Source organism: Tachysurus vachellii, chromosome 20, assembly GCF_030014155.1.
Source record: "Tachysurus vachellii isolate PV-2020 chromosome 20, HZAU_Pvac_v1, whole genome shotgun sequence".
NCBI classification, from domain to species: Eukaryota; Metazoa; Chordata; class Actinopteri; order Siluriformes; family Bagridae; genus Tachysurus; species Tachysurus vachellii.
This window is the reverse complement of record NC_083479.1, coordinates 7743052-7757891: the sequence shown is the minus strand read 5'-3', so window position 1 is coordinate 7757891 and position 14840 is coordinate 7743052. Positions and strand designations below refer to the sequence as shown.

Genomic DNA, 14840 nt, shown 5'->3' with positions numbered 1-14840 from the left:
AGCTGTGGAATGTAAGGCAGATAAACTGATTAGATATGTTACTGCAACTGACAATAATTATGTTGCAGGGCTCTCAAGTTTTGAAGATAGGCAAGAGTGATTATCTCCAACCCTCCACCCAAACACAACAATGGGGTGCCCCCTACTCCCCCCCCCCAAAAAAAAAAGAAAACAAAATTTATGACATAAAACATTCCAAAACCTAATATTTAAATTAAACCAAACATATTAAATTATGCTGTTGGGTAGTAGCCTTATTTTTCTGAGATTTAATTACACAGAATTTACGATAAATTCGTTATTTTATAAAATGTCATTAAGCCGGGCCCCCTGGCACCATCTCAGGGCCACCAGTTTGAGAACCAGGGGCCTAGACCACTTGTTCTGAGCAGGTGTTGTCAGTGAACAGGCTGTAAAACTGTTAGCTAAGTTTTTTTTAACAAAGGTTTTAAATTGGGGTACCGACTGGCCTTTCGGTTGTCCCGTAGCCCCGCCCCCAAAAATATGCAAAATCATCAAACTTTTCATAACATTGACATGTGACATATCTAAACACTCAGAACAACGAGGGGAACTTCCTCAAGGGTATTTGGATGACGTTGGGAGAGTCAGGTGCAGCCCCGCCCCCAAAACAAAAAATGACCACAAAATGACGTTGCGTGATGTCATGTGCAGGCCCGCCCCAAAACAAAAAATTACCACAAATGACGTCACGTGACTAGCACATAAATAAGATTACTATTAAAAACATACTGTTTCTAGTTAAACTTACTGAAAGATTTCACTTACATTTCTACGTTAAAATAATACTGAGTCAAACAAATACATGAGTTTGTAGCCAAATACAAATTATTTTTAACATTATTATTATTTTCATCAACATTAATTATGTTGTATAGAATTTGTTTTTAATAGTAATCTTATTTATGTGCTAATTGCAAAATTGGCATGCAGACAAACTGTATAAATTATATACCACTAACTGTATGCAATAAAGCACTATAGTTCAATATTAAAATATCGATCTGTCAAGAAAAAGCTTTCAAATAAAAGCAGACAACTTCAGTATTTTTCTAATAACATACATACTTTATCTTTTGAACTTTTTCTAACAGGAAAATAGATTACATATTTTTGAGGTTTTGACGAACTGAGCATATTTGTGTTTCTCCTGGTTTTTAATGGACATGCAAATAATTTACATGTCAGTTGTTTTCATGTCAAAATGATAGGTGAATTTTCCAAAGCTGTAGCAGTCATGGGCAGCATGGATAATTCCCTGCCAAAACTCCAGGGAGCATGCCGGCAGGGTTTGTTTATGTCTTGTGCCATGCGCATTTGTTTTTGTTTTCATGTGTTTGCCCCACCCCATCCAGAGCCTGTTCCTGCCTCTGCACACCTGGGGGGTATTCCAGAAAGCTTGGTTAACTTACCATTTGATAAATCATAACCTCTGGGTTGATTTACCCCAAACAGGCATACCATGAGTATGTTGGTTCCAAAACACCTGAGAAGAGTTAGTTTAATCAACCCCCAACTGGTTACCCAGAGTTTATGCGTGTGCACGGTGCATATATAAAGACATTTTCAATGGATCACCGATTTCATGAGTCACCATGGAAACTCAAAGCGAAAAAAGAGAGCAGCGTATTTCACAGAGGCGGAGTTGGAGGTTTTAATGCACGCTTATGAGGAGTTTAAGCCAATAATATTAAAAAGAAGCAATACAGCTGCATCAGCTAAAGCAAGAGAGTTGGCTTGGCAAAAAATAACGGACAGAGTAAATGCGTGAGTGTATTAAATTACAAATTTGGTATTGGCTCCCGTTTTATTATAATGCAAAATAATGAAGTATGACTTATACATCCTTTTGAATATGTTATATCACTATGAAAGCATTTACTTTTCCTGCCATTTATTTCTTTAGTTTAAAATAATAATGTATATTTCTTATTTAATAAGGTGTAATCCTTCTGGAGCCACAAGAACTTTAAGCCAAGTCAAAATGAAACACAAAAACATTCTGCAAAAAGGTAATATTTGATTACACAATTACTGAACTACTAATATAACAGGATTTAGTATATTCATTCTGTCATGTAGCTAATAGAAAGAAGACTGAAGCCCATCTAACTGGCGGGGGCCCACCACCACCTCCCCTCACCCCATCTGAGGAGCTGGCTCTGTCCCTTAATAAAGGGCGACCAGTGGTTGCTGGCATTCCAGGGGGCAGTTCATCGCACACACCAAGTGATGGTGAAAAAATGGTGAAATGTAAGTTTACCTCTATGATTTGTTTTCATTTTTTGTCCTAATAAATTACTATCTCTGTCACTTAAAGGATTTTTGAACAAGATTAATTTTTATGTAGGCTTATTTTATTTAACTGCATATGATGTATAGGCTACTGTGATCTTAGTCTGACATGTTACTCTTTTCATGTATTATTTTCTTTGATAATATTGAGAATTTAATGGGTTGTGTGTTCTTATAGATACTGATGGACGGATTGTATTATTGGACCCTCCAGAAAGGGGGAGGGTTGTCAGGTACCTTTAGTTGCTTTTAGGTATTTTTTTTTTTTTTTTTGCCAGATAATGTATACTTGAATATTTCTCCTGTAGGATGAAGATGATGAAGAGACCACATCTGCTGTGACAGAAGTGGACAATGCTGGTAGATCCACAGAGGTATGATGCATACCATTATAATGTATGGCTCCTTTTTGTATTAGAGTAACAAACTGTCATTGTCCTTTCACAGTACATACCTAGGGATTTGCCCACAGATGAGGGTCCTTCAACCTCAGCACACAATCTAAGCAGGCTAAGAATTTGTGTCCAGGTGTCCATATTTGAATTTTATTGTCTGACCAAACAATCTCATTCATTACATTTTTTCCACCTTCCTAGTTGCCAGCAAAGGAGCTGTATAAGGTCCATCTTCAAAAACAAATAAGAAAAAAGTGACATGGAGATGGACCTTATACAACTTCAAATGGAAGAGAAAAGGCTCCTCATTAAAAAAGCAGCACTTGAAATTGAATTACTGGAGCATCGCCTTAAGGTGAGAACTTGGCTGAATATTAATCTGTTGCATGTTAAAAGTGTGTGTGTGTGTGTGTGTGTGTGTGTGTGTGTGTGTAAAGCAATATAAAAAAACATTTTATTGAATTTTACTTTTATTGTTTTTCGGTAAATAAAGAAATAAACTGCCTGGCAGACCAGTGCAAAAAAATTAATAAAAGTAATTTTGACAGATCCTGTCTCTCAAAAGTCTTCAGTCTCTGGCCTCTAAAATCTGTAGGTGTTCCTCTGGGCCATCTTCCTCAATACAAGGAGGGTGGCTCTCTCCTCTTATAGTGGCAATATTGTGAAGCACAACAGAAGCCACTATAATGTCGCCTGCCCTCTCTGGACTAACCCGGAGCCCACGCAGACACTGAAACCGAGATTTGAGGATCCCTATAGTCATCTCCACCTTGGCCCGTGTTCGGCTGTGAGCCAGGTTAAACCGTGTCTGTGGTCCAGGCTCAGGTTCAGGGTAGGGTGTCATTAAATAGGGCAGACAAGGGTATCCTCTGTCCCCCAGCAAGTAACCATTGTACTGTCCTGTAATGATTGAAGTGTACAACACAAATATAGTAAAAAGGGAAAAAAAACAATTGTATAAAGCAAAACATACCCTGCTGAAATGTCTGGCATAATGATGACTCGCAGAAAATTCTGGCATCATGCACAGATCCTGGCCATTTTGCCTCGACATTGGTAATGATTTGGGTTGCCTCACATATTACCTAGTTAGTGGAAAAAGTAATGACTTTAATGATTTTAAGAAGGGAAAAAATTAAGTTGTTACCTGCACATTGATACTATGAATAGATTTCCTATTAACACAGTCTCCCTCATTTATTGGTGGAGCTTTAATAGGAATGTGAGTGCCATCAATGCACCCAATTACATTTGGAAACCCTGAAACAGAAAGTTATGGAAGTATGAAGTGTGTGTGCATAATGAATACATGTATAGATATAAATAATATGAATAAATATTAAATATGCATCATAGATTTTACTACAAAGGACAAACCTGCCACTCTGTGGAATTCGTCTTTAATAACAAGCAGAGGTTTATGGCCAGGGAACTGCACAAATGTGGGTAAGAACTGTTTAAATGCCAGACATAGCACAGTTGCCTTTCCCACATGCTCTGAATCGCCCACACTGTACAAAAAATGGCCAGACGCAAAAAACCTAAGTGCTATGCACAGAATGTTTTCTGTGCTAAGCGCAGAACCGCGGTTTGTCACATTTGCGATATGCGGTTTTAAAAGACGTGTTACAGTAAATAAACTAACGAATCTTTTGAAAAACGATAACGCTCTTTCAAATATTCATTAGGGTATGCAAACACATCAATACGCGGTATTATAACCCTCTCCCGACGAAAAAACTCGTATAATTTGTGCTTCTACGTCCACAGGATCCTCATCAAAAGGCACGCCATGCTGACCAACCTTCTGGAACGAAGTTACACTGAAACATAACCTGCTCCCGAGTAGGTTATCTTCAGAGAGTCAGTTGCTATGGTTACATACATACCCAGAAAGTTACCTCCGTTTTTGGGACCGAAAGTTGAGGTTATCCACGAACTTACCCTTAAACATACCCAGGTATGTCACATAACCTGCTTTCTGGAATACCCCCCCGCTTTCTGAAACAGGCCCCTGATACTTATGTTTCACAAATTACCTCCCCTATTTATACCTGTTGTCTTGTGTTTGTTTTTGCTGAATTCTTCTTTTTGTGTCTTTGATACATGGTGTTCAATCAATCAAATAAAATTTTTTATTTTTAATTTTTCACATACATATACATACAGGGTACGACATGCAGTGAAATGCTTTATGCAACTGTCTGGTATATAAGAATAAAAAGGAATGCAATTTAGGATAAAAAATAAACCAAAACCAAAAGGAGAGTAGAGTGGTTCTGGCGGTACGCAAATGCAGTAATCTTAAATATGTATATAAACTGTTCTATTTAAATATGTAAAAATATTTTAACTATGTTTGTTTACTCGAAATTGCATTTGAGGTGTCTGATTCCTACAGTATAAACACAGACCAGTGAGAATGAGAAAATGTATTAAATGTAAACTCTTTCATGAAAAAAGATATATTTAATCGTCATATTTTATAAGGTATATAAACTAAATGAGAGCAATTAAAACCTCCTGTACTCTTGCCGACCTCCATGCATATTTCTCATAAATTCTACACAATCCTACAAAACAAAATATTTCAGTAGAAACAATAATAAACAATTATATCATACTGAATTTCAGGCACAGATGCAGCAATTATTGTTCCCACCTCTAAACATCTAGGATTTGATCATGAAGAATAAGATGAACAACAATCATCAAATTAATAATAATTGTACTAGCAATTATGTATCCTGACAGTGAAGGATGGAGTATACAAGAAGAAATATAATTTTCTGGAATACTTTTAAACATTGTAATAGTATGTAAACATTTTATTCTCATTAGTAAATTTGTGTGTGTGATACAAGTATATTGTTTGTGCTTTGCTTGATTGCTTCCAGATGGACAGAGGAGCATATAGCTTTATTTTTTCTCACACATATCTCCCTTAGCTCTCTTTTCTGTGTTCTTGGTTTGGTCTTCTACAGTTGAAGCTTTTGGCATCTGATTGCCTGCACACTTCAGTACAGCATTGAGGGCTAGATTCTCCATGTTGAAGGCTGTGATTCCCACATTGGTCACGGACTGGATAGCAGAGGCTGCAGCCTGGCTGGCTTGATTGCCATATCTTAATCACACAAAACCAAGACCAGGTCAGAACATCTATGTTCATTATTACACATTATTGAAGGTATTATACATTATTGGGGATACATAATTGCTTACTCGGTCACGTGAAGCATTAACTTACAAGGAATTACCTTCACAAATACAAAGTGTGCTAAGTGATTTTGTGACTAGTCATCTATTATCTTAAAAGGAATTGCTCAATATGTTTTTGTTTGACAATGGATATTGCCACAAAGCAGCTTTACAGAAAATCTGGATGAAAATGAAAAGAAAAAAATGCTTGATGAACAGTCAAATCTGGCTTTCTGGCTAATTAATGTGCCAACATGTAAGCTTGTCAAAAAGTGCTCAGTAGGGTTGAGGTCAGGGCTCTGCACAGGTCACTCGAGTTCTTAAACTCCAGCCCAACTCCGACCTTATGGACCTCGTCAGTAGCATTGTCAGGCTGCAACAGGTTTGTGCTCCTTAGTTCCAGTGAAGGGAAACTGTAGACACTCTTGACCAATGTGTGCTTCAAACATTGTGGAAAAAGTGTGGGGAAGTGCCACACATAATTGTATAATGGTGTTTAGCCATATAGTGTATATTAAAAGTTGCTCCTGATATGGTTGTGGGAAAGTCGACAAGGGCATGTCAAACAGTATTTTAACAAAGCCAAGAGTATCTTGAAATTGGACAGACTAAATTGGCAGTCATGCATGAACAGAAAAAAACAAAAGTAACTAGATTTGTAAAGTTCGTCACGACAAACTTTGATGTTGGCTTTGACGAGGCAAGTATTCGCAAAGGCCGGTGCTTTTTGGAGGTGCTTTTTTTTATTTTCACGTGACATCACGTGACGTCATGTGACGTCATCAGAATATACGTGAGGAAGTTCCCCTCATTGTTGTGAGTGTTTTGATATGTCACATGTCCATGTTGTAAAAAGTTTTTTGATTTTGCATATTTTGGGGGCGGGGCTGCGGCACAACCGAAGTCAGTACACCAGTACAACAATTTAAAAGTTTGTTCAGAGTATCACCCTAAAGGAGCTGGCTGAGTTTGGTGTAGATCGTTCGAAAGCTTGCCGAGTTATAAACCTCCAAAGTTTATAATGGGAGTCTATGGGGAAAAAGGCCACTTTGAGAGCCGGTACCGGAAGCACCAGTACTTGGATCGCTTATAAAAGTAATAGCAACAAACTTCAGACCGGGGTCTACAACATATCCGAATTTGGTGCATGTGGTGCATGAAAGCCCTAGGCCGCATTAAATTTTATAAATTTTTGTCTAAGCTTAAATAGGAAAACAGAATGTTGGCTTCTACAAGGCCAACATAATTTACTTGTGAGTAAGGTATACTGTTGTTGAAATGAAAGTCATAATGGATCCTTACACAGAAAAACGCTATGTGATATTTGAAGCATGAAAGTCAATAGTGTAATAATAAGAGGAAACGAACAGATTGCTGTATTCATTATGTTTATTGCACTTAACTTACAGCAGGGGCTCCTCAGTAAAACCAGTCACCTGTTGAGTAACCTTTGAATGGCAAAATGTACTGGACAATAAGGCACTTAAAAGCAGTGTTAGTCATGAATGATTCAGTCTACAGATATAAATTAGTATTTCCAGCCACCAGTTAACTGCTGCTAGGGGAATCCAGCATGCCTTCTAAACCCCTACATCTGGGGGAAAAAATCAAGAGGAAAGATAAAAGCATATTCCCAACAGCACAACTGTTTAAAAGGTTAAATATTTTAGAGGATAGAGTCAAGAGGAAAATATAAATAGTGCTTTACGATAAACTGATACTCAGATCACCTTAGATCATAAATAATGGAGAATTACATTAAATAACACCTACTTGTGTTTGACCGTCAGCACGGTCTCAGAGGTTGTACTTTTACCAATGATCTTTGCTGCAGTTTCCAAACCAGACCATATGGTTGAGAGACCTAAAGTAAATAAGCAATGGATAAGATTTAAATGCATCATTCATCTGGAAAGTAAGAAACTGAAAGCAACAGCAAATATGATGATAGTTTAATTTCTCACCTTTTAAGCTACTAGCAGCCACTACTTTGGCTCCGGTCATGTTGGTGCAGGTATCTTTATTACTTTTTAGTGATTCTGGGATCAGTTTGCTGCCATGTTTATTGACATGAGGTGTTATTTCCTTCCCAACACGTCCAACCACAGTTGAAAGGCCATTAACTAACAAAGAGTTATACAATTTTACAGCCTTATAATCAAAATCAAACATCATTACATTTTAATCAAGCTAAAACTGGGTATTTCAGGGCGTTGGTTATAAGTGAGACAGAACTGTTCAATTTTAATTTCTGATTTGTTTGGAAACATGCCAACTCACAGACTCAAAACAAGACAAAAAAAATCAGTAAAATGTTGATGCAAGGCATCTAAACATTTTACTGATATTTTTCAGTGGCAAGCATATTTCCACCATAAATGATTTGATAATGTTGAAGTGAACAGCTGATTATCCTCAAGGTTTTGCATATTGTAAACAACATTTGATCTAATTACTTTACACAGTTAGGACAAGAATGAAATATTTATTGTAGCAATGAGGAGACTGGATTATTTATTATCCAGATACTGTTAATTATATACTTAAAATATATGGTATAATGAATGTCAAGTATAAATGGGGCCATACATTGTTCTGTAATTATACAATTATACTGAACAAAACATATTATTGAGCATGTTCAGGCAGAGCTTTGCAGTATCACATCTGTTCTCAATTTCCAGTGTTGGTAAAGCTGTAAGTCCTACTACCAAAATAGAGCCTTCTCCATTTCAACACAGTGATCAGTAGTCTATGCCTTATTTAGTAGTGATAGGAAGTAGAACGTTGTAAGACATTTATTCTGAATCTGGATCTACATTCTATCATCCTTAGACAGTCCTTGTGTTACAGGTCTCAATCTGTATACTGACAGCTTCAACAGACTTTCATCCTTGCCTGACACTTACCCAGAAATCGGCTGACTTTGACAGCTCCCCCAGTAGCCTGCTGAGCTGCACACAGGCCTGTGGTGACTCTAGGGCTGACCACAGCTGGTGTTTCCTCTGGAGTGATGTGTTCACGTAGTTTTATTGCTCCAGTGTGAATAGCTTTACCTGTGGCTTCTGCTCCCTGCACAAGGCCCCGACTGAGCCATGAAGCCCCTGAGCATGTAGAATTAGCATGTGCTTAGATATCATGCTACAACCAAAACTGTAAGATAATTTATTATAAAATTATTTTTAAGTTAAGAAATGTATCATCTGGTTTGTAATAAGACCATTTTCTACATCATGATTTGTCCAATTCAAAAAGAAAGAGTGTCTCCTAGTGGACTAGAAATATAACCATCTGCAGGGTGTCATTTGGACACACACTGCCTCCTGCTGATAAATGTACAATTTATTACATGAACATTATCTTTCAAATCCAGTCCTTCTCCAATGCTTCTTATTTTTCTTGAAGACTTTAAACATTACATTAAAGCAAAAACCCACACAATGCATTTCCATAGATGCCTGAGTATCTAATCCATTTAATCTGGTATGATAAACAGGATTTTATCTTGAGCAGCCAATATCCTAGATTCATATCATCATGGAAGGGATGGGATGGATTACAATATCATTCTCCACTATCAATCACACAGACACTAGCCAATCATGGGGTTCTCACAATTTTCCAGTCAATAGTCCAGAGCCCTAACCACTCAACTGCCATGGTTCAAAAGTGATTAAGAGGTGCATGAGATGTCTGCATGATCACTACAAGGCCAGATATTTACTAAATGTCCTTTAACACCAAAAGATTTTAACTTTTTGCACTGGATATGGACATGGGTAGTTTTTATTCAGGGCTGCAAACCTGCTGTGATGCTCTTCGACATCTTCTCACTCCATCCTGGTAAATTCTTCTCATCTGCTGTGTTTTCTGAAGGATTGATGTGAGTCTTTGCATTCAGGTTAATTTTCCTGCCTGTTGCCTCATCTGCTCCATTATCCTCTGCAGACTTCAGTTGGATTAAAATGACTGTCAGCAGTATACAAAGATATGCGTATAACACATAACTGGGCTGTAAGATATAACATACTGGCTTCCAACTGGCATCTGTGCTACTTGTTTTGGTAAAAGGTAATAAATAAAAATATAAACCCAATAACTATAGTTTTCAGTATAATTCTCATATCAAAATATTTGCCTATAACTTTTTCAAAGAAAATGATTATGAGGCACTTGCTCATTTACACGTCATTTATATTTTCATGTACACTTTGTTTTTGAAATATCTGTAGTAATTAATTAAATTTCTCATATCTTTTAGTGACAAAAATACAAATCAACTCTGTTATACACTGTTCAGCCATAACGTTAAAACCAGTGACAGATAAAGTAAATAACTATCACATTACAATGGTACCTGTCAAGGGCTGGGATATATTATGCCAGTTGAACAAGCAGTTCACAAAGATTGTGTTTTGGAAACCAGAAAATCGGGCAAGTTTAAAGATCTGAGCAACACAAGGGACAAATTGTAATGGCAAGACGACTGGATCAGAGCATCTCCAAAACTTATGGGCTTCAGTGGTTAGTACCTACCAAAGTGTTTCAAGGAAGAACAAACAGTGAACTACAGTGAAACAGTGAGTTAGAATACCCATATGGACTCCTGTCCACTGTCCAAAGCAAATACAATGAGCGTGTGATCAGGCATCAAGTCAGATCCATTAAGGTTCCAGCTTGCAACCTACAGGACTTAAAGGATCAGCTGCTAACAGATACCACAGCACACGTTCAGTGATGAGTCAGTTGTTTTGGTGACATGGGCGAACTTGGACACTATTAGGAAGGTGGTTTTAATGTTATTAATGTTATGCGAGTGCTGTATACTGTATATGAGCGGATGTGGTAGCTCAGTGTTTAAAGGTGTTGGGCTACTGATCGGAAGGTCATGGGTTCGAACCCCAGGTCCACCAAGCTGCCACTCCTGGGCCCCTGAGCAAGGCCCTTAACCCTCAGTTGCTCAGTTGTAAGTCACTCTGGATAAGGGTGTCTGCTAAATTACATAAATGTAAATGATGAGGGTTTTGTTGTAACAATAAATTGAATCTGAATCTCATTAACTCAAAAACTGTCTGCTTACAAATAACGTCAACATAAAGTAAACCTAATAAATAGATAGCAAGAACATTAGTGCATAAAATCTAAAGACCTGAATAACTGGATTATGCTCATAAACTATATCTGAGTGAGTGAGTCAGTAGTAGAATCTATTTTGCTTTTAAATGCTTCATTTGCTGCAAGAGGTTTGAGCTCTCTTGCTTTAAAACAGTAGTAATACACCAGAATAACTCTACTAAGCGCAACAGAGCTCACCATGACTAATGTTTTGTGTACTTCATATGCCAAAGGCTGAAGTAGAAGCTTTATATCATTGTGTCATGCAGTTGTTACCTGAACTCTAAGCTGTGTAAATATGGAGATATGCTCATGAAAAAGAGCTCTTTCCCCTGCAGGCAGCTCGGTTGACAACACAACCCCAACGCAGGACCCAGGCTCGGCTGCCATGGTATCAGAGAATGTGAACACACCCTTGCCACTAAGCAGGACTGGCAAGTCTGGAAACAGGGGGTAGTGCCAATCACATACCTGCAAACATAACACACTGATGTTTTCACTTCCGTCACTCAGAGGTTCATTTAAAACCTTGCAATCTACCTCAACTATAATAATACCTTAGTCTTCAAACTGAAACATTTAAAAATGTTTACTTACTGAACTGAAAGATCAGGTCCTCTATTCAGCAGAATGTGGCTTTGTCCCATAGGGCTCACAGAGAACAAAGCAGTGCTGGGTGACACAGTTTGAGTATTTTGTATGCGTGTGATATTACTGGTTGTGTGTGGATGCGAGTGTGTGAGGTAGACGGAAAGTGTTAGAGACTAGTGATGCCCATTTGTGTATTTGTTTGTGGTATTTTGGGGTTCCGGATTCAGCTAGTGCAGTGGACACCTGGCTTTCAAAAGGGAAAAGTGCCAATGCAGCACAAAGCCAGAGCCCTGACCACCAGCAAAACAGCAGTTCCCCACAGAACAACCACCAACATCTGGCCCAGAGTAGTGCTGTAGAACAGCATTAGCTGCCCTGCCCTTAATCTGAATAGTAAAAATGAGCAACCACGTAAAGCAAAATCAGTGGTACAATCAATGTCACTTAAAAGACACTGTTTTGGAAACCACCCAAACCAGATAAGTTCTAAATGAAACTATAGTGAGTTTCACAAAGATTCTTCTGTGAATTAAAGTCTCAGAAGCATCCACGAGAATAAATGTTTGCTTCTTTGTCAGTTTCCTGTGTATTTATCCAGTTTAGTTATTAGTAACTTCTTTTCAGACACACACACATTCAGAATGTGGACATTTTCAAGATTCAGTGTGTCTAACATTTCATCTTATCTGAGGTGAAATCTCTCATGTATTACCTGTTCAAGTAGTGAATGAGCCTATTTAATCACATCTACTATTTGAAATAATAACCTCAGTTAATTATACACAATATTTTTTTATCCTTATTGTTGCTGGTTTTATGTAGCACCATGGTCCTGGAGGAACGCTGTTTCATTTCACCATGCATCAGCTGTATATGGTTGAAATGACAATAAAAGCTTCTTAACTTGATTTGAAATATGCACATATTAGTACTGCCTTAAGTATAAACAAGGCCAAAAAGACTTTGCTCACCTGCAGGTAAGCTAGAGGATGTCTGGTGTTATTGGTATCATCATTATCGTAATGCTGGCTGCTGTTCAGGATGATGCGCAGATAACCTGGATATGACGGAGCACTGACATGCCCATTTGGTGTAACAAAGAATATCTGTACGCCATGAGGAAGGATAAATAGAACATCTTTAAAGTGGTAAACCAGCTCTGCTGTTGGTGGGGAAGGACAGGTCACCCTGTTGCGCTGAGAAATGGAAACACATCCATCTGTGGCCTGTGGGGTGTAAGCTGGTGGCAGATCCCTGGGCACCTCAGAGGCCATGGCAGGGGAGTGTGGAAAACGCTGAGCTCCACCTAAAGGCTTTGTAGCAAGCACTTGTTTAGTATGGCTGCTAGATGTAGATAGGGATTGTAACGGGACTGGATAGGAATTCTGGGTATCAGAGGCTCCTGAAGTGGACTCAAGGAAAGTCAGCCGAGTGGTGATGCAGCTGAGCATTTCATTCATCTTCACTGGAATCTGCTGGGCAACATTCTGGACAAAGGCCATTTCCAGGCCATGGAGGACGTGCCGTCTTCCCAGTCGGTACAGAGCAATCGCTCGGTCTTTATTTCCCATGTTATCCTCCAGAATTCCTGCATTGAGGCATTCCTGTGCTTTCTGATAGCGCCACTGTATGATCTGTAGCGTGCCAGGTTTAGTAGCTTCCATATCTTTACGCTAGGATGGTTTCAGGATTGTGATTTAGATCATGCCTCAAGAAGAAATCAGAGACTGAATGTGAGGAAATGCACAAACACCCTGCTTACATAGTCCTGTAAACATTAGCTGACATTTATATAAGTGTGAGTTAGTTGTGGATTTCAAAAGATCAAGTAGAAAATGCGATGAATTCTAACACCATCCCTGTCATAATGAAATTCAGCTGAACATTAAACACAAAACTGTTTATTTCTTTTACCCCTGTACAAAACTAAACTGTAACAATTCATGGCAGCTTGTTTAACCTGAAAGACAAGTGTCACATTTCTCTAATTATGCGAAGGATGCAGAAGACAGATCAGGGCTTCCAGATATAACTTCCAACACCCAACACTACCACCACCATAATAATAATAATCATCTATTAAAAAGGGAGCTTATGAAATTGTACCTCCCTTTGAGTAATACGCTTATCTTTTACAACTTTGTCCTTTTCCTGTAGATATGGTTCACCTTTAGCTAGTTAATAAGGTAAATAACTGGACCTTGGATGCCTTTTAGAGCAAAGATTTAAAGGTCCATCATAGTTTAGTTTAGTCTTGCCTGAGGACCTGGAACTGTATTTTAAATAGGTACAAAGACAACAAGAGGGAGATTATACCACTTTCTATGAAGGCTACATAAAAACAAGCTGGCTGTCTATAGTCTGTCATGGATTAATCATATATTGAGTATTTTCAATATTTAACTTTTTTTTCTGTGTGCTGTTCCAGACAAGTTAATATCAAGTTTACAGAATACAATTAAGTCCTAAGAATAATTTAATGAACAGAATAATCTTAACCATAAATGTGTAATAAGGTACCCACAAGGCTTAAAGTGTTTAAGAAAAAAATAAATGAAACCATACCAGGTTAGAGAAATGACAGCTTACTCAGGAGGCTTTTCCCTTGTTACAGCCGCATGCTGAAGGCGCTGCCTGTTTAACATGAAAACTGTGGTGCGGACAACAGAACCAAACCGGCGCTAGAGGGCGCCAATTCAGGTATATTGGGACGGTTTGAATTTCAACCTTGTTTTAAAAAAAAAAAAAAAAAAAAACCCCCACACACCTTGCTAGTAATAAAACAAATATTAAAAAGGAATTGGTGTTCACTATATACCTCTGAAAGAAATGCTTAAAGCATTAACAAAACATGGCTTCCCCTTTTGTGAAGGGGAACAGAAAACCATTTTACATGCTGGGTCATTACAAATTCATCCACCTCTGGAGGATAAATCTCCATGTCCTACAGGACAAATTCAGGTTTAAGGAGACTTTTAAAAAAAAAAAAAAAAAAAACCCTCCTACATCTCCCACAATGCTTTGGGTTTTAGTCACTTATGTAACAATATAAAGGGCTTAAGCTGTTAGTAGTTCTCATCAGTTAAAACCCCTTTCCAATAAAAGCTACTTCAAAATTTAGTTAATGCAGTTAGGGTTTAAAAAACTTAAGCTTTACACCAATAGGCAGAAAGAAATTGAGTTTACAAAAACAGGTGTAAAAAGTCATTAGTTGACCAAGAAAGC

At 38.0% G+C, this 14840-nt stretch overlaps 2 protein-coding genes across 2 annotated transcripts; both read right to left on the bottom strand.

Moving 5' to 3' along the window:
- Positions 1-3279: 3279 nt before the first annotated feature.
- On the bottom strand, positions 3280-4698 carry LOC132863681 (putative nuclease HARBI1). The gene is made up of 2 exons (XM_060896627.1): positions 4656-4698; positions 3280-3611 (listed from the first exon to the last, which is right to left on the bottom strand). The coding sequence occupies exons 1-2, from the start codon at positions 4663-4665 to the stop codon at positions 3280-3282; spliced, it is 342 nt and encodes a 113-aa protein (XP_060752610.1). The 5' UTR covers positions 4666-4698.
- Positions 4699-4832: 134 nt separating this feature from the next.
- Positions 4833-14255, bottom strand: sparta (spartin a). Its single transcript, XM_060896542.1, has 8 exons — positions 14181-14255; positions 12587-13323; positions 11301-11495; positions 9714-9858; positions 8819-9013; positions 7874-8032; positions 7683-7773; positions 4833-5835 (listed from the first exon to the last, which is right to left on the bottom strand). Exons 2-8 carry the CDS (start codon positions 13277-13279, stop codon positions 5631-5633), a joined length of 1683 nt encoding a protein of 560 aa, XP_060752525.1. The 5' UTR covers positions 13280-13323; positions 14181-14255; the 3' UTR covers positions 4833-5630.
- Between the last annotated feature and the right edge of the window lie 585 nt (positions 14256-14840).

Coding starts and splice junctions, on each gene's coding strand:
- sparta (XM_060896542.1), bottom strand. CDS start 13,279: ATGGAAGCTACTAAACCTGGCACGCTACAGATCATACAGTGGCGCTAT. Junction 11,496..12,586: donor ATCCTCTAGCTTACCTGCAG/GTGAGCAAAGTC, acceptor TTATGTTTGCAG/GTATGTGATTGGCACTACCC. Junction 7,774..7,873: donor GGCTGCTAGTAGCTTAAAAG/GTGAGAAATTAA, acceptor TATTTACTTTAG/GTCTCTCAACCATATGGTCT.